General features: G+C 52.1%; 1 protein-coding gene across 1 annotated transcript; it reads left to right on the top strand.

Annotated features, from left to right (window-relative positions):
- Positions 1–14,283: 14,283 nt before the first annotated feature.
- Positions 14,284–19,539, top strand: REPIN1 (replication initiator 1). Its single transcript, XM_046021263.1, is given in 4 exon segments — positions 14,284–14,419; positions 15,094–15,291; positions 16,700–17,835; positions 17,837–19,539. Coding segments are annotated over 3 exon segments (1,887 nt in total). The 5' UTR covers positions 14,284–14,419; positions 15,094–15,134; the 3' UTR covers positions 18,431–19,539.
- The last annotated feature ends 321 nt before the right edge of the window (positions 19,540–19,860 follow it).

Here is a 19,860-nt window from a genome sequence, read left to right as displayed (position 1 = left end):
CACTATCTCACTACCACATATACATATATATATATGTAGTAGTGAGATATATATATATATATATATATATATATAGTGCCCCTAAAATTCATATGTTGTGGTCATAACCCCAAGTACCTCCAGAATGTGACTGTGTTTGGAGGGTTGGACTTTAAAGAGGTAATTAAGGAAAAAATGAAGTCATATGGGGAGATTGGGATGACTGATCCAATATGACTAGGGTCCTTTATTTATTTATTTATTTATTTATTTATTTGACAGAAAGAGACCACAAGTAGGCAGAGAGACAGGCAGAGAGAGATAGAGGGGGGAAGCAGGCTCCCCGCTGAGCAGAGAGCCCGATGTGGGGCTCCATCCCAGGACCCTGAGATCATGACCTAAGCTGAAAGGCAGAGGCTCCAACCCACTGAGCCACCCAGGCGCCCCCTAAATGGCCTTTTTTTTTAATTAAATTTATTTATTTTTTTCAGCGTAACAGTATTCATTGTTTTTGCACAACACCCAGTGCTCCATTCAATACGTGCCCTCCCTATTACCCACCACCTGGTTCCCCCAACCTCCCACCCCCGCCCCTTCAAAACCCTCAGGTTGTTTTTCAGAGTCCATAGTCTCTCATGGTTCGCCTCCCCCTCCAATTTCCCTCAACTCCCTTCTCCTCTCCATCTCCCCATGTCCTCCATGTTCTTTGTTATGCTCCACAAATAAGTGAAACCATATGATACTTGACTCTCTCTGCTTGACTTATTTCACTCAGCATAATCACTTCCAGTCCCGTCCATGTTGCTATAAAAGTTGGGTATTCATCCTTTCTTTTTTTTTTTTTAATAAACATATAATGTATTTTTATCCCCAAGGGTACAGGTCTGTGAATCATCAGGTTTACACACTTCACAGCACTCACGATAGCACATACCCTACCCAATGTCCATAACCCCCTCCCCCTCTCCCAACCTCAGCCTTCTTTTTTTTTAAAGATTTTATTTTATTTATTTTATTTTTTATTTGACACAGAGAGAGATCACAAGTAGGCAGAGCTGCAGGAAGAGAGAGAGAGGAGGAAGCAGGCTCCCCGCTGAGCGGAGAGCCCGAAGCGGGGCTCGATTGATCCCAGGACTCTGGGATCATGACCCAAGCCGAAGGCAGAGGCTTGACCCACTGAGCCACTCAGGTGCCCCCTCAATTGCCTTTTTGAGAATAAACATATGAATCCTGTATTTTATCTGGAAAAAATATATAAGAAATCATGATGCCTTTTGTAATGTTTTGAGGTGGCAGGAAATGAAACTTGGATTTTAATCAGTGGCCATATCTTAACATTAACAGGGTGGCTCAGCGGGGGAAGCTTCTGCCTTCGGCTCAGGTCATGGTCTCAGGGTCCTGGGATCCGGCCCCACATTGGGCTATTTGCTCGGTGGGGAGCCTGCTACCCACTTCTCTGTGCATGCTGCTCTGCCTACTTGTGATCTCTCTCTCTCTCTCTGTGAAATAAATAAATAAAATCTTAAAAAAAAATAAATAACGGGGCACCTGGGTGGCTCAGTCGTTAGGCATCTGCCTTCGGCTTAGATCGAGATCCCAGGGTCCTGGGATCAAGCCCTGCATCAGGCTCCCTGCTTGGCGGGAAGCCTGCTTCTCCCTTCCCACTCCCCTTGCTTGTATTCCTGCTCTCACTGTGTCTCTCTGTCAAATAATAAATAAAATCTTTTTAAAAATTAATGTACCATTAACATTTTAAAAATTATAATAACTCAAGAAAATTCAACAAATTGGGGAGGAGCAAGATGGTGGAGGAATAGGAGACCTAAATATCATCAGCTCCCAGGAGTTTATTTTTTTTTTTTAAGATTTTATTTATTTATTTGACAGAGAGAGATCACAAGCAGGCAAAGAGGCAGGCAGAGAGAGTGAGAGGGAAGCAGGCTCCCTGCAGAGCAGAGAGCCGGACGCGGGACTCGATCCAGGACCCTGAGATCATGACCTGAGCCGAAGGCAGCAGCTTAAACCACTGAGCCACCCAGGTGCCCCAGCTCCCAGGAGTTTAGCCAGATAGTTATCAAACCATTCCGAACACCTACAAACTCAACAGGAGATCAAAGAGAAGAAGAGCAGCAACAATAGGAACAGAAAAGCGACCACTTCCTGGAAGGTAGGACGCACAAAGTGAATCTGAGGCAACATTTGGGAAGAGAGACTGTGGGGAAGGGGACCGGTTCCTGGCAAGTGGTAGAGAGGTGAAGCACAAAATCAGAACTTTTAGAAGTCCACCCCACTGAGAGATGTCGCTCCAGAGGCTAAGTGGGGCATGGAACCCTTGCAGGACAGTGTGGTTCAGGAACTGTGGGGTCACAGAAAGACTGGGGGTGTCTGAGTATGGCAGAGCTCCCAGGTATCGGAGTGGGGAAGCTGACTACAGAGACGGAGCTGAGGTGGGGGCTCTCAGCTCGGGGTTACCTTAAACCATGATCCAAGGCACATTTGGGCCACTGCTCTTCAAGAAGGGACCCCAGAAGTGGCAGATCTGGGGAGATTCCCTCCTTCCTCCTCCAGGAGGAGTGGTGGGGGAGCACACTGAAGGAATCAGCTGGATTTGAGACTTGAAATGGGGCCGCGTGCCAGAGATAGAAATGCCTGGTTGCAGGCCAGGTGAGCACAGAACATGGCCAGAGACCAGGGAGACAGGAGGGACTGACTGCTTTTAACCACGAGTCTTTTTTTTTTTTTCCAAAGATTTATTTATTTGACAGAGAGAGATCACAAGTAGGCAGAGAGACAGGCAGAGAGAGAGGAGGAAGCAGGCTCCCCGCTGAGCAGAGAGCCCGACGTGGGGCTCGATCCCAGGACCCTGAGATCATGACCTGAGCTGAAGGCAGAGGCTTAACCCACTGGGCCACCCAGGCGCCCCTAACCACGAGTCTTGTAGATAAGTAAGAAGAAAGGCAAAATATGTCTGGTCACGTAGTACATGACCTATAGTTGAGCAAGACCAGACAAAAGGGATTGTCTAACTAACTGCAAGTGCTCTTCAGGGAAGGGGAGATAACAGAAAGATGAAGCAGGCAGCGTTCCATCTTGAGCAGCCCAGGTGTTCCCAGCTGCTCGGCTTCAAGGATGTATCATTCTCTCCCACAGAGGCCTGTTGCTAGTACATGTTTTTCTTAAGGCTATCTTTAAGCATGCTTGGTGACTAGCTAATTTCTCATGGGTTATATTTTAAGTAATACATTGTTCTGAGGGACTGTTACAGGGAACAAGCATCAAAATCCAGAAGGCACAGAGAATCCCTCTCAGAATCAATAAAAATATGTCCGCATCCCATCATCTAATAGTAAAACTTACAAGTCTCAGTGACAAAGAGAAAATCCTGAAAGCAGCTTGGGACAAGTGGTCTGTAACATACGATGATAGAAATATTAGATTGGAAGCAGACCTATCCACAGAGACTGGCAGGCCAGAAAGGACTGGCATGATATATTCAAAGCACTAAATGAGGAAAATGTGCAACCAAGACTATTATATCCAGCTAGGCTGTCACCGAAAATAGAAGGAGAGATAAAAAGCTTCCAGGACAAACAAAAATTAAAAGAGTTTGCAAACACCAGACCAGCCCTATGGAAAATATTGAAAGGGGTCCTCTAAGCAAAGAGAGAGCCTAAAAGTAACAGATCAGAAAGGAACAGAGATAAAATACAGTAACAGTCATCTTACAGGCAATACACTGGCACTAAATTCATATCTCTCAATAGTTACCCCAAATGTAAATGGGTTAAATGCCCCAATCAAAAGACACGGGGTACCAGAATGGATTAAAAAAACAAGATCCATCTGCAGGATATGGTGTCTGCAGGAAACTCATTTTAGACCCAAAGACACCTCCAGATTTAAAGTGAGGGGGTGGAAAATAATTTACCATGCTAATGGGCATCAAAAGAAAGCTAGGGTGGCAATCCTTATATCAGATAAATTAGATTTTAAGCCAAAGACTATAATAAGAGATGAGGAAGGACACTATAACATACTCAAAGAGTCTGTCCAACAAGAAGATCTAACAATTTTAAATATCTATGCCCCTAACATGGGAGCAGCCAATTATATAAACCAATTAACAACAAAATCAAAGAAACACATCAACAACAATACAATAATAGTAGGGGACTTTAACACCACCCTCACTGATATGGACAGATCATCCAAGCAAAAGATCAACAAGGAAATAAAGGCTTTAAATGACACACTGGACCAGATGGACATCACAGATATATTTAGAACGTTCCATACTAAGCAACAGAATACACATTCTTCTCTAGTGCACATGGAACATTCTCCAGAATGGATCACATCCCCTGGGTCACAAATCAGGTCTCAACTGGTGCCAAAAGATTGGGATCATTCCCTGCATATTTTCAGACCACAATGCTTTGAAACTAGAACTCAACCACAAGAAGAAAGTTGGAAAGAACTTGAATACATGGAGGCTAAAGAGCATCCTACTAAAGAATGAAAAGGTCAACTAGGAAATTAAAGAAGAATTGGAAAAAAATTCATGGAAACAAATGAAAATGGAAACACAACTGTTCAAAATCTTTGGGACACAGCAAAGGTGGTCCTGAGAGGAAAGTATGTAGCAGTACAAGCCTTTCTCAAGAAACAAGAAAGGTCTCAATTACACAACCTAACCCTACACCTAAAGGAGCTGGAGAAAGAACAGCAAAGAAAGCCTAAACCAAGCAGGAGAAGAGAAATAATAAAGATCAGAGCAGAAATCAATGAAATAGAAACCAAAAGAACAGTAGAACAAATCAATGAAACTAGGAGCTGGTTCTTTGAAAGAATAAGATTGATAAACCCCTGGCCAGACTTATGAAAAAGAAAAGAGAAAGGACCCAAATTAATAAAATCATGAATGAATGAGGGGAGAATACAACCAACACCAAAGAAATACAAATAATTATAAGAACATATTATGAGCAACTATACGTCAGTGAAGTTGACAATCTGGAAGAAATGGATGCACTCCTAGAGACATATAAACTACCAAAACTGAACCAGGAAGAAAGAGAAAACAGACCCATAACCCGTAAGGGGATTGAAGCAGTCATCAAAAATCTCCCAACAAACAAGACCCTGGGGCCAGATGGCTTCCCAGGGGAATTCTACTAAACATTTAAAGAAGAATTAATACCTAGTCTCCTGAAACTGTTCCGAAAAATAGAAATGGAAGGAAAACTTCCAAACTCATTTTATGAGGCCAGCATTACCTTTATCCCCAAACCAGACAAAGACCCCATCAAAAAAGGAGAATTACAGACCAATATCCTTGATGAACATGGTTGCAAAAATTCTCACCAAAATACTAGCCAATAGAATCCAACAATACATTAAAAGGATTATTCACCATGACCAAGTGGGATTTATTCCTGGGCTGCAAGTTTGGTTCAACATCTGCAAATCAATTAATGTGATATAATACATTAATAAAAGAAAGAACAAGAACTATATGATAATCTCAATAGATGCTGAAAAAGCATTTGGCTAAGTACAGCATCCTTTCTTGATCAAAACTCTTCACAGTGTTGGGACAGAGGGCACATAACTCCATATCAAAAAAGCATCTATGAAAAACCCACAGTGAATATCATTCTCAATGGAAAAAAACTTAGAGCTTTTCCCCTAAGGTCAGGAACACAGCAAGGCTGTCCACTAGTACCACTGCTATTCAACATAGTACTAGAAGTCCTAGCCTCAGCAATTAGACAACAAAAAGAAATTAAAGGCATCTGAGTCGGCAAAGAAGACATCAAACTCTCACTCTTTGCAGATGATATGATACTTTATGCGAAAACCCAAAAGACTCTACTCCAAAACTGCTAGAACTCATACAGGAATTCAGTAAAGTATCAGGATATAAAATCAATGCACAGAAATCAGTTGCATTTCTATACACTAGCAGCAAGACAGAAGAAAGAGAAATTAAGGAGTTGGTCCCATTTAGAGTTGCACCCAAAACTGTCTGATACCTAGGAATAAACCTAAGCAAAGAGGCAAAGAATCTGTACTCAGAAAACTATAAAGTACTCATGAAAGAAATTGGGGAAGACACAAAGAAATGGAAAAATGTTCCATGCTCATGGATTGGAAGAGCAAATATTGTGAAAATATAAAGCAATCTACACATTTAATGCAATCCCTATCAAAATCCCATCAATTTGGGGCACCTGAGTGGCTCAGTGGATTAAGGCCTCTGCCTTCGGCTTGGGTCATGATCCCAGGATCCTGGGAACTGTCTGTCAAATAAATAAATAAAATCTTTAAAAAAAAAGGAAAAGGGCGGTGGGGTGATGGACATTGGGGAGGGTATGTGCTATGGTGAGTGCTGTTAATTGTGTAAGACTGATGATTCACACACCTGTATCCCTGAAGCAAATAATACATTACATGTTTATTTTTTTTTTAAGATTTAATTTATTTATTTGACAGACAGAGGCAAGTAGACAGAGAGAGGGGAGGAAGCAGGCTCCCCGCAGAGCAGAGAGCCCGATGCGGGGCTCGAGCCTAGGACCCTGAGATCATGACCTGAGCTGAAGGCAGAGGCTTCAACCCACTAAGCCACCCAGGTGCTCTGTTAATTTTTTAAAAGGAAAAAAAAATTCAGCAAACTAATAAAAGGAGTTTGCATCTTTATGAAGTACATTTAAGCAGTCAGCTTCATGGATGTAAAAATATTTTCTTTCTTTCTTTCTTCTTTCTTTCCTTCCTTCCTTCCTTTCTTTTCTTTCTTTCTCTCTCTCTCTTTCTTCCTTCCTTCCTTTCTTCCTTCCCTCCCTCCCTCCTTCTTTCTTTCTTTCCTTCCTTCTTTCTCTTTTTCTTCAGTATTTTCTTAAATCCAAGTGGTTGGAAGGCAGATAGATACCAGGCTGGACGTCTGTCAGATCTCATGGAGTCCAGTAAGCCGTCCTGGGGAACCCACCGCTAGATGGGGATGGTGAGCACAAGCGAGGCCCTTCAAGTGCCCAGTTTCTCAGCCAGTGTTTTCAAGTAACAGGCTGTGGAATAATTATTATTTTGGGACAGACAGAGAGAGAGAGAGCAGGAAGGGACAGAGGGATAGGGAGAGAGAGAATCCCAAGCAGGCTCCACACCCAGTGCCGAGCCTGAAGCAGGGCCCACCCAGTCTCACAAGCCTGAGATCATGGTCTGAGCCAAAGCCAGAGTCAGAGGCTTTAACTGACTAAGCCACCCAGGCATCCCAGGGTGCCTTTTTGATTCCTAGTTTAACCATAGAACTTCTTTAGCTCCGTCTGACCCATAGATCATGCTCATTCGGTTAGAACCGCACACCAGAGCCGCACAGATAAGCAGCAGCAGCCCCACCGGGGAAGGCAGTTAGAGCAGTTCAGACGCCGTGAAATCACATACTTTCCAAATGTGCATTTTAGAATTTATTTTATTTTATATTAGTTGTCAGCTCTAGTCATTTAATAGAATGTTACCATGTAGCAGGTATTGCTGCCATTTCTAATAACGTCCCCAAATAAACCTTCTTAAACCACATAAGCGGTAACTCTCTACTCGTGTTTTAAGACATCTGGAGCAAACCACTTCTGAGAACATCTGAGACGGCACCGGCCAACTCGGAAGGCAGCGCGTGTAGCTGTGAGCCCGATTTGGCCTTGGAACCCATGCGGAGGCTCTGAGCCAGCGGGCGCGACACATTTGCAGACACCTGCTTCTGCTAAACGGTGAAGGCTTCGCAGAGATTCGGTTTTAGAATTTCCGTGGTGTTTCCCAATCAAGCTCGGTTTTCGTAGATTTTAAACCAAGGATGGATACACATGGGGCTTCTAACCCAACTTCAGAATTAAGTTGACGAAGATACAACCCGAAGCCAATGTGGAGTAGAAAAAGACATAGCATCCGAGGAACAGAAGAGATTTGACCTCAAACGGGTAAACATGGACATCTCTAGGTAAAGTCAAGTGCCTTCTCTCTTGGCTGAGACGCCACAACGGTTCGTTGCCGCGTTTCCTGGCGGCGTATGGTCCTGAGAGCAAATCACCAAGCAGTGGTAAACGTGGTCTCCGGAGTGTCGGGTGCCCTCCTTCCCCTGAGCAACGGTCCCCCTCAGAGCAGGGGTTCCTCAAAGGTCCTCGCATTCCTGTCGTTCTAGAATAATGTTCCAGATAAAAGAATATGTTGAAGGCGCTGCTCCGAGTCCTTGAGAACAGCCCGAGTCCTCAAAGGAGGAGAGTTAGATTCAAGTTTTCTTCTAAATGTCTTCTTCTTTGCCTCACTCACATACCAACTGGAATTTTCCTATGAGGAAGAGTATTTTTCTCTCACCCTAAGTTCTGTCAGACTCCCATCATCCGCTTAACAAGCAGGGAGGAGAGTTTAAAGTTTGTGGGGAAATGATGGTCCAGACCTCATGCAGGATCCAGTTCGCTCCCGGTGGGCTCGGGGTCTCGCATTTGCTTACCCATTTGGGCCCCAGGCAGTTACCGAGTTCCCTTCCCTGTGGACCTGACACCTTTCTAGAGGCTGGCTGCAGGGGAAAAGACAGGCCAGATCCCTGCTTTCGGGTGACATGAGCCACACGCGACAGTACAGCCGGGTAGGGGAGCTAGAAGGGGAGCCAGGAGGAGTGGGTGGTGGGCTGATGACGACCCTAAGCCCTGCTCGGGTCCAAATGTTTGCAGTCTGGGTTGTCCCCGTCTATGGCAAAGGGCACTGCACATGTGAGTTGGCTGAGAACTTCGAGATGGGGAGATCATGCTGGGGAACTATAACAAAAAACAAGATCTCCTACCAACCCAGGAAAGCTCTCTGCAAAGGCAAAAGAGAAGGAAGGCAGTTGTATTATCCAATAAGCATGAAAGCAGAAGGGACCCACATCACGGGCCATTCGCTAAGAGATTAGGAAAGCAGGCGGAGGTCTCCCCCTGTGACACAGCCCAGCAGACCAGACACAGCCTGCCACCAGATAGAGCGGAACTCGTCCTCAGGCAAGAGGACTCCCCCCGCCCCCCATGGCGCTGTTTGTCACCCGGAGTGCATCCTCAACTCACCTGGCCATGGGGTGGCCGCGTGTGTTTGCTAATTGCCCTTCTCCCAAGGAGCAGTGCGGTCTCTATCCTTATGCCGGGAGACGGCTCTGCAGCCTGGAGCCTGGTGACCTGGAAGTCAGCCTCTCCCTTGGTGTTTATGTTTCAAGGAGGCGCCTCCCAGGGCCTTGGGCAGAGGCCTGGGTTCTAAAGCCGGCAAGCCGGCAAGAGGCTTGTGTAGCTTTTGAAAAGCTTTCCAGGCCTCTCTCAAAGGGGCAGAGAGAAATTCACGATGACAGCTTTTCTCAAGTAAATGCTCTAAGGAAGGGGTGGGGGAGAGAGTCTTCCTTTTTGCACCAGGGAGAATTAAAACATTTGTCTCGGTTTTAATTTATATTTGTCCTCAGAGTTAGCCTGGATTGTCTGGGCGGCCCCTACATGTGATCACAAGTGTCCTCATGGAGTGGGAGAAGGACTCCAGCAGGGACAGAGGGGACAACTGAAGGGACGTGCTGGCCTGGAAGACGGAGGAAGGGGCTGTGGGCTTGGGTGCACAGAAGGCAGCTCTAGAAGCTGTAAGAGGTGAGGGGACCAGATCTTCCCTAAGAGCCTCCAGAGCGAACACAGCCTGGCCAACGCCTCCGTTTCTGCCCGGACTGATTCTGGACTTCCGGCCTCCGGAGCTGGAAGAGAATGAATGGTGCGGTCTTGAGCCACCGGATTTGTGGGCGTTTGTCACAGCAGCCACGGGAAACTCCTGCAGGTGGGCACTGCGGACAGGAGCGAGGCTCACTGGGAAGCACGTTTTGAGAAGAGGATGCTTGAGCCCGAATCTGAAGAAAGTGATGAGCGAACCCTATAAAGATGACCAGGAAGGGCTTTCTAGGCAGAGGGAACAGCCACTGAGAAGGCCTGTGGGGGGACCTGGCTACCGTGGCTGGGCAGTGACCTTGGGGTGCCCAGTACAAAGGTGGGTGCGGTCAGACCAGTTGGAACCTCAGAGGTCCCAGCAGCCGTCTGCGAGGTTCTCGAACCGAACTGTGCCGTGTTTCGGAGGGCCACACGGGGTGGGGAGTGGGGAGGAGGGGATGTGCCTGGGGCGGCCTGAAGGGCTGCGCAGGGCTGGGGGCAGGGGGCCCAGGCATTGGCCTCACCGCAGCAAATCAGATCTCTACCTGGTTTCCTTTCGACCAACCCCGTGCTTTTCCTTTTAGAAAAAGACCCTTGGAACTAGCTCTGCGACAGCAGAGTCAGGTGCAGCCGTCTGGGGTGACATCTGTCTGGGGCAGCTCTTACAGGCTGACCTGGCCACGTGCAAAGAGGAGCGCTGGGATCTTTTCCTGAGGAGTTTCCACATGACCCAGCAAGGTCCCTTCGCCAGAGGTGCGGGCCGGGGACACTCGGGGTCTTCCTCAGCGCGCGTGGCGGCTGCTTTCTCCCCAGGTCTGTGCCTGGAGGGCTCAGGATGGAGCGCTGCCTGAGCCCCTACGTGGGGCCAGCAGGCGTGGCCCCCACACAGCTCAGCGTGGGACCTTTCTGCTTCCTCCCCACACTGCCGGGGAACTCCTGGAGGGAGCTCTGCGAGGCTTCCCGTCCACCTTCAGGATGCCCTCTGAAGCCGGACTCAACATTTGGTAGTAGCATTAGAGTGAACTTCTCTCTTCTTTCTGGCTTCCTGCTCTCCTCCAGCTTTTCAACAGTCATCCATTCGAAGTTTATCAACAAATGCTTGGTTTCATTTCATATTAAGTACTACCCCAAGAAAGATTTCCATCGCTAAACTGGGCTGAGAAGTCCTCTTGATGTCCCTCCACGTTGTGGGAAAACAGCGTTTTCCGTTTCTCTGTGGCTCACGATGAGGCCCCGCACATGGCCGGTGGCAGAGGGCGGGCACTGACTCAGTATTTGTTGGCTGTGCAGTGAGCCCCACGGGGAGGCCTGGGACTGGGCATCTGTGAGGGGTGGGGGCGGTTTGCCCTCTGGCAGGTGCGGGACTGCTTCCAAGCTGTACTCGGTCCTCTTCAGAAGGAATTTCTGGGGACGTTACTCCCCTCATCCCCATGTGCCCAACTACTCTGCCATCTGATCCAGTCGTGGGGGCCAGGCACCGGGGGAGGGGAAGAGGATCCTCCCAGAGCCCCCGCCCATTTTTGCTGCCTGGTAAGTCCTCTACCCTGTACAGCCCTACTGTTCTCTGGCAAGCAGGTCAGAGCTGAGACAGTCTCCACTGGGTTAGGCCGATTGGCTGGTTGCTGTACCATTCCCCCATATCCTCCTCTAAGGGATACTGAAGGGCAGAGTCCCAAATACCAAGGCCTGGAATTCCTGGCTGGCAGGAAGGCCTGGGAATCCCTCCTGTGTTCCTTTCCCTTCTGCAGAGGGAAGGCCCTATCCCTTGCTTTGGCCAAAAGAGGAAGCTACAGCAGGTGGCTAACTCCCGATTGGGGGGGCGGGGGAGACACGTCTAGTGGGGGCCAGAGAGTGAGGGAGTAGTTTGTGGGCTTAAGTGAGAACGGGTTCCCAACAGATGAAGATACTCAGGGGGTCCGCAAAGCAATTCCCCTTGGAGGTGCCTGCGGGAAGGAAGTGTTAGATGTGCCGCATTTACTCCGGAGCCCATAGGAACCTCACATTTATTCTGCGCGGGGCCCAGCACTCTGTGCTTTTCCCACACGTACAGCTTCAGTGGCGAAGAGTAGGGCCGGTTTCCTATCAACCCCTATCTAGCTGTGTGGCCCCGGGGAAATTCCTCCACCTCTCTGAGACTCCGTTGTTTCATTTGTAAAATGAAGAGGAGAAGAGTAGGTTTTCTAGGGTGGTTGAGAGGTTTAACGGAAATGTGTGTGTGAGGAGTTTATCACCCACCAGGCAACAAAAATTGTCTGACACAACAGAAAGACTCCCTACATCTTAACTACCTTACTAAGTATTTAGGTAAAAACTAGACTATCTTACCGGCACCTGAGTGGCGCAGTTGGTCAAGCTGCTGACTCCTGAACTCAGCTGACTCTTGATCTCAGGGTTGTTGAGTTCAAGCCCCCATGCTGGGCTCCACCCACGCTGAGTGGGGGAACTACTTATCAACCAAAGTATCTTCTAAATGCGCTCATAGACAAATCCATTCTTCTGTAGCCATCAAACTGGACATGCATCGTACAACATGCTATATGCTATGGACCCGATCTGACAAAAGTTTTTCTTCTCATGTTCGTCAATTTTATCACATAAAAAGTATACAACTTATACATTTAATCTACAAATAGAAACCTCACTGTGAGAGATAAAATAAGACCTGAACAATTGGGGGACAGGCATCTTCAATCTCTTCAAATGGATTTTAAAATATTGACAATATTTTAAAATATTTGACAAATTCTAAAGTTTATTCAGAAGAAGAAATGAGTGCTGGGGGCGGGGGAGGAGTGTGTGTGTAAGGGGAGTACTTACACTATATTAAAACTTACTTTCTGTGATAAAAATACACACATAAAATTTAATTTGGGGTGCAGGGCTGCACTGTATATGACACCAAAGGCATAATAGCCTTTTACTTTATAAGATATGAACCCCCAAAAATGTGAACTAAAGCCAAGTTCCCCACTTTAAAAAATGGACAAATAAAGTGAGCAAAGGGACATAAGCAAATCCACAAGAAAATACAAAAAGGCAATAAATATGTGAATAAACAAGCCAGCTAACTAGTAATCTAGGAAATGAAATTCAAAACAACGGGAAATAATGACTTTAAATTTGAAAAAAACAGGCTGCGTTGTCAAGGATATGGAAAAATGAGCATTCTCAAGGGAAAGCTAATAAATTTTCCTGGAAGATAATTTAGAAAGCATTTTAAAAATATACTTTGCCTGTGATCCATCAGTTCCCCACTCCTCAGATTTTAAAATCAGACATGCGCAATAAAAGATGAATCTCTAATGATATAGAAAACCAAGAAAGTTTACTTGTACATTTATGCTGCCATTAAGAATCATATCACAAGAGAGTATCTTTAAAAAAATGGGAGAAAGGGGCGCCTGGGTGGCTCAGTGGGTTAAGCCGCTGCCTTCGGCTCAGGTCATGATCTCAGGGTCCTGGGGTCGAGTCCCGCATCGGGCTCTCTGCTCAGCAGCGAGCCTGCTTCCTCCTCTCTCTCTCTGCCTGCCTCTCTGTCTGCTTGTGATCTCTCTCTGTCAAGTAAATAAATAAAATCTTAAAAAAAAAAAAAAAAAACGGGAGAAAACTCACAATACTGATAGTGAAAAAGGCAGAATACCTTTTTTTTTGCAACATATTATCCCAATTACGTCAAATATACATAGATAAGTATAGAAAAAAACACCGGAGGAGACATACCAAATTTGAAATGTATTGACTCTAGGAACTAAAAGTATGAGAGATTTTTACATTCTATTTCCGACAGAACTGGTGCAACAGATCTAAGTGTTTCAAAAATGAATGCACGATTAACATCGACTTTGTTGAAAAGTGTAAAAGTACACGACAGCGTCCTAGCCTGGAAAACCCAGGAAGCGTTCGGTTCGCAAAGCCGCGGCCACCTGCTCGGCGGTGAGTCACGGGCGCGGGCTCGCACCTGCCTCCCCGCTCGCCGCCCGGCGGCCGCGCAGTTCCAAGCGACATGGCCCGCGGCCAGGGCGGCCCCCGGGCCAGGCCCGCGCCCCCGGCCAAGGGAAGCCGGGAACGCCTGCTCGCGGTAATTTCTGGAACAGGGGCATCTCTTTCTAAAGTTCACACGGTCGGGCCTTTCCTTTCTCCGCTCGTGATCAAGCCGGAAGGCAGACTCTCGGGGGCATCTCGTGCTGCAGCGCGGCCGGGGGTCGAGGTGGCCGGCGGCGGCGGCCGCACCCGTGGACGGGTGGCCCCAGGGCGGCGGGCGCCCTCTCGGAGGAAGCCAGCGAGGCCGGGCCCAGCCGAGGCACCGCGGTCCGGCCACGCGGTCGCGCAGGGACGCGCGTCCTCCGTAGGGACAAAGGGTCGGGAAACTTGAACCGGGCCCGTCCCGGAAAATCCGGGCTGCGGTCGCCATGGCGACGGAGCCGGGATCCCGGCGGCCGCCCCCGGCCGGGCCCGCGAGAAGGCGCTGGGAGGGGGGCGCGGAGGGGACCGGCCCCGCCGCCCGCCCCGCCCCGCTCCGCCCCGCCCCGCCCCGCCCTCCGGCCGCGGCCGCCGGCCCCAGCCCGCGACTGACCCTCGGCAGCTCCTGTAGTCACGTGGCGCTGGGAACCGGCGGGGGGGCTGAGCCCGGGCCTGGCAGTTGTGAACTCGAACCTGGCGCTGTCGCCGCGCGGGGTGGGGAGCGCGGCCGCCGGCGCCGGCGTTCCGGCCTCATGGACGCGCGACGCGCCTCCGCGCACCCCGCCGGAGAGGTTCGTCCCGGGCAGGGCGCGGGGTTCCACGCGGGCCCGAGGCGGGCGGCCCTACCTGCCGGGCGCGTGACTGTGTGCGCTGTGTTGGGGGGGGCAGTGCTGGACCGAATGGGGGGGGGCGAGCCCGCGCACCTGCGCACAGGCTCCGCGAGGTGCGCTCTGCGTGGGGACCCGACAGGGCCCACTCGGAGTGCGCGGAGCCGTGTGTCCGCGACGTGGACGGGGGACACGCGCGTAAACAAAAGGGGCGTGTGGGGTCTCCACGACCTTTTGCCATCCAGAGACGCAAGGGGATTGTGCCCGAGACCTGGCCACACTAGCTCGCCCTACGCAGCCCCTTGGGAACGGGGCCTGGAATTCCTGTTGGGAGGAGGGTGGGGGAAGGGGAGCCAGCAGGGATTCCAGAGTTCCTGCCATCGGCCGGCCTTTGGCCATCAGCATGGAGAATTCATGCTGTGACCTTACCCGTGGAGGAAATGACCCCCAAACGCTGTCGTGTACTTCCTTGGTGAAGGGGGCACATTCATTGATTAATCCAGTATCCATTAAGGTCACTCGGCCGCTCCGGGTGTGGGACTTGGATGGGGGAGGGGGTGGTGACTGGCGAGGACACAAAGATGACTGCTCTGGAGGAGCTCAGAGCCTCATGCGTGTTTTCTCTCCCCTCCCCGCAGGTAAGGCTGGCCTCTCTGCACTCAGAGGTCTGAGCTCTGCCATGGGGGTAGGGGTGTCTTTACTGCTGCAGTTTTCTCTGACATCTGGGGGCTACCAGAGTGTGGGCCGAAGCCGGCACTGCAGCCGCAGAAGTATCCCCAGGAACATCCCCAGGAGGGGCTGGAAAAAGCCTCATCTCCAGCTCCACGGTCTCCAGGGTAGAGTCTGGCCTTCTTTGTTGGGTTCCTAAACGGTTCCACAGCCCCAGTGCTCAGATCTCCTCATCCTGGAGGAAGGAAGTCACCTGTAGGGGGGAAGGATCCCCTTCCCATACCAGCGTCTTCCCTGTGCTCAGTCTGGCCATGGGGAATGAGTCATGTCTGAGCTCCTGGAGAGGAGTCCGGCACTAGGGAATTGAGGAGGATGTGTCTGGAGCTTGTAAGCCGGCAGTGAAGGTCCATTAGGAGGCTCCGCACCACCCACTCCTCAGTGGCTGCAGGAAGCTCTCCTTGAGGAATCTGGGTTCCCGGGCACCGTGGAAGAGTGGAATGGGGGGCAGCCTCTGGTGGGGTTGGGGCATGACCTGGCAGCGGACGGGGATTACAGTCTTGTCTTGCCTCTCCTTCTCTTGCCCTGGTAGTGATCCCTACCACCCCAGGGGAGATAGGGATCTGGGCCCCCAAGGGTAGTCAGTTGTGGGTGTTCTTGGATTCGGGAGAGCTCTCCTTCTTGCGATGTCCTAATCACAGGTGTGGGTAGAGGAGGGCAGGCAGGCAGAGTGTGGGCACAGTCTGGACAGGCCGTGGCCTGACCCGTAGCATCTGGCACTCCTCTCCTGTTCCCCAGAAGCGCTGCTGTCTCCAGCTCTCCGGCTTCCACCCTGAGTGACTGAGCTCACAGAGACCCAGAACGCTCGCTCCCCTGTGGTGGGATCAGAGCCCAGGAGAGGATAAATAGGATAAAGGCCGTGGGAGTTTCTTTCTGTGGGAACTTTACAAACCCAGGTGCAGAGGCAGGAGCACTGGACTGGGAGTTTAGAAGGCCTGTTCCCCGGTCTGGGTTCCGCTTTTGGTTTACTGTGTCCACTCGGGCAAGCCCCCTCTCTCCTTTTTATGCCTCAGAGTAGCTTCATCTGTCAAACTGGGAGCTTCATGTCTTGTCCTGTCTCACTGTTGCTGCGAAGCTCAGATGTAGCGGCAGGAAATAGAAACGAGCAGGGGGCAGCCGGGAAGCGCTTGTAGAAAGCGAAAAGCACCAGAGGGAGAGGTGACCATGTTTTCTGATGAGTCTCAAGGCAGGAATATTTGTCCAGCCCACGCTGGAGTGTTTATTCCATGCCCAACACGGGGTGACTGGCATGAGGGGGATTCCAAGAAGTGTCAGAGTTCCTCCCTTCTGGTAGTTTCCAGGGTTAGCAAATACTTAGTAAATACTTAAATGTACTTGAAATGGCATCTAGAAGGGCAGGATTGAAATGATGTAGAGCAGACAAGGAAACAGAACAGTCCAGATTCAAGGGCTCTAGGAGTTCAGAGGGATGAGCTCCTCTCGGGCCTAGGGTCAGCCAGGGAGGAACCGGGGCAGGGTAAGGTGATCTCCAGAGTGACACTGCTTTTCCACCCTCAGCAGAGGAAGAACCCATGCTGGAACGGCGCTGCAAGGGCCCCCTGGCCATGGGTCCCGCCCAGCCCAAGGTCCCTGGGCCCTCCCAGAAGTTGCCCCAGACCCTGGAGAAGGAGCCCCACGGGCTGAGGTTACAAGGCACTTCCGTGGCCCAGTCGGGTGGCCAAGCCCCCAGTAGGGCCCATCGCTGTGCCCACTGCCGAAGGCACTTCCCGGGCTGGGTGGCCCTGTGGCTTCACAGCCGGCACTGCCAGGCCCGGCTGCCGCTGCCCTGTCCTGAATGCGGCCGTCGCTTCCGACACGCGCCCTTCTTGGCCCTGCACTGCCAGGTCCACGCGGCTGCCACCCCGGATCTGGGCTTCGCCTGCCACCTCTGCAGGCGGACCTTCCGAGGCTGGGTGGCCCTTGTTCTGCATCTGCGGGCACACTCGGCGGCAAAGCGGCCCATCGCGTGTCCTGAATGTGCGAGACGCTTCTGGCGGCGGAAGCAGCTTCGAGCGCACGCGCGGAGGTGCCACCCCCCAGCCCCGGAGGCCCGGCCCTTCATATGCGGCAACTGCGGCCGCAGCTTTGCCCAGTGGGACCAGCTAGTCGCTCACAAGCGGGTTCACGTAGCCGAGGCCCTGGAGGAGGCAGCGGCCAAGGCTCTGGGGCCCCGGCCTAGGGGCCGCCCGGCCGTGACCGCCCCACGGCCTGGCGGAGACGCGGTCGACCGCCCCTTCCAGTGCGCCTGCTGCGGCAAGCGCTTTCGGCACAAGCCCAACTTGATCGCCCACCGCCGCGTGCACACGGGCGAGCGGCCCCACCAGTGCCCGGAATGCGGGAAGCGCTTCACCAATAAGCCCTACCTGACCTCACACCGGCGCATCCACACCGGCGAGAAGCCCTACCCGTGCACGGAGTGCGGCCGCCGCTTCCGCCACAAACCCAACCTGCTGTCCCACAGCAAGATCCACAAGCGGTCCGAAGGGGCGGCCCCGGGCGGCCCCGGCGCGGGGAGCCCCCAGCTTCCGGCCGGCCCCCTGGAGGCCTCGTCCGAGCCCCCAGCCGCCGAGGCCGCGCTGAAACCCGCCCGGGAGCGGGCGCCCGAGCCTCCGCCCGAGGACCCCGGAGCGCCCCCGCCCGCCGCGGCCGCCGCGACCCCCGTCCCTGTTCAGCTGCGAGGACTGCGGCCGGAGCTTCCGGCTGGAGCGCTTCCTGCGGGCGCACCAGCGGCAGCACAGCGGCGAGCGGCCCTTCGCCTGCGCCGAGTGCGGGAAGAACTTCGGCAAGAAGACCCACCTGGTGGCGCACTCCCGGGTGCACTCGGGCGAGCGGCCCTTCGCGTGCGAGGAGTGCGGGCGCCGCTTCTCCCAGGGCAGCCACCTGGCGGCCCACCGGCGCGACCACGCCCCCGAGCGGCCCTTCGTCTGCCCGGACTGCGGCAAGGCCTTCCGCCACAAGCCCTACCTGGCGGCCCACCGGCGCATCCACACCGGCGAGAAGCCCTACGTCTGCCCGGACTGCGGCAAGGCCTTCAGCCAGAAGTCCAACCTGGTGTCCCATCGGCGCATCCACACGGGCGAGCGCCCCTACGCCTGCCCCGACTGCGACCGCAGCTTCAGCCAGAAGTCCAACCTCATCACCCACCGGAAGAGCCACATCCGGGACGGCGCCTTCTGCTGCGCCATCTGTGGCCAGACCTTCGACGACGAGGAGAAGCTCCTGGCCCATCAGAAGAAGCATGACGTCTGAGCGGGCAGGGGCTGCGGAGGCCAGGGTGCGGGGGGGGGGGGGTACCCTGGGCGTCACTGACGGGGGAGCGTTGCCGTGGCCTGGGCTGCGGGTGGGGGGTGGGGGGGCTTGTGTTGCTGCTGGTGGAGGCCAGGGATGGGAGAGCAGCCAGTGAGCTGCGCCCTGTTGGAGAGGGAGGTCCAGCCCCCACCCCCCTCCCCGGGCACCAGGGAAGCGGCTCGCAGAGCAGGGGACTCCGGCCTCCAGCTGGTGTTTGCTGAGGTTCCGTCCTGACTGTCCCATGCCCTGGACAAGTAGCAATAGCAGCTCCGCCTGCCCCTTCGCGCCCTCCAGCTGGAGGGGCCACCAGGGGCCAGGAAGACCCTTCCCCTCTGGTGTTAACGCCTTAATGTCCTTGTCTTTTATTATGAGTTCCTTCAGCTGTTTTTTTTTTTTTTTGGAAGTAGGTGTGGCGTAGTCCCCTAGTAAATGAGCTCTTGGGAGGAAAAGTGGACCGGCTGGATACACCCGGGAGAACCTGCTGGCCTTGTTAGACGTCAGCTGGGCCTTTTCCAGCTCGGAGAGGTGAGGCGGCGCTGCTCTAACCTGTCCCACCCTGTCCCCTTCCTCCTGCCCCTGCGTAGGCACTGGGACTCAGAGAGACCCATCTACCGTTAGTGCTCAGCTCCACTTCCCCTCCCTGAGATCAACGCAGCACCCTCCCATCACTTAGACCAACCCCTGGCTGTCAGCAGCCCCCTGTCCAGGCTTTTGTCTGAACACCCCAACCCTCCACTCATTGCAGAGCTCAACATGGTGGGAAGGACTGTCCCGTTGATCATGGAGGGTCAGCTGACAGGCAGAAAGGGGCGAGTTTCCCTTTACACATTTCTAGGTCATGGATGCCCAGCCTCTGCTTGAACGCTTAGGTGACAGGGAGTCCCCACCTCCTGAGACCCTGGTTCTATTGTAGGATAACTCTGATTGTTAGAAATTCTTCCTTATAATGAATGGAATCTGCTTTCCTGTAATTTCTACCTATTGGGTCTTGTTCTGTTCTCTGGAATGAAACAGAACAACCACTTACCCTCCTTTTCAAACTAGAGAATAAAGATTTGGTTTTAGAGCTGGTGGCTGAGTGTTCCTTGCTCCTGGGGAGCTGTGTAGTTTGAAAGAGGAGCAGGGAACTCTGCTCTAGGATGGGGGGGTGCAGAGGAGGAGTGTTGGTAGCGGGAGGAGTGCCCTCACCCGAGCTCCTTTGCACCTTACTTGCAGTTCTTTCCCAGGGGAGGCCAGGCGCACCCTGTGGGTGAGGCTAGTTCTGCAGGGACTTGGCTTTCTGTGGGGTCAAGTGGGACCTGGCTGGGGCCAGTTACCCAGAGGAAAAGGTCTGATCCGAATGTCCCAGAGTGCCTTCCTGGCTGGCCTGCTGATGCTTCCCTGCACTGACT

This window comes from Meles meles, chromosome 10 (genome assembly GCF_922984935.1).
Source record: "Meles meles chromosome 10, mMelMel3.1 paternal haplotype, whole genome shotgun sequence".
Taxonomy (NCBI): Eukaryota; Metazoa; Chordata; class Mammalia; order Carnivora; family Mustelidae; genus Meles; species Meles meles.
This window is presented reverse-complemented; position numbering and strand designations above follow the sequence as displayed.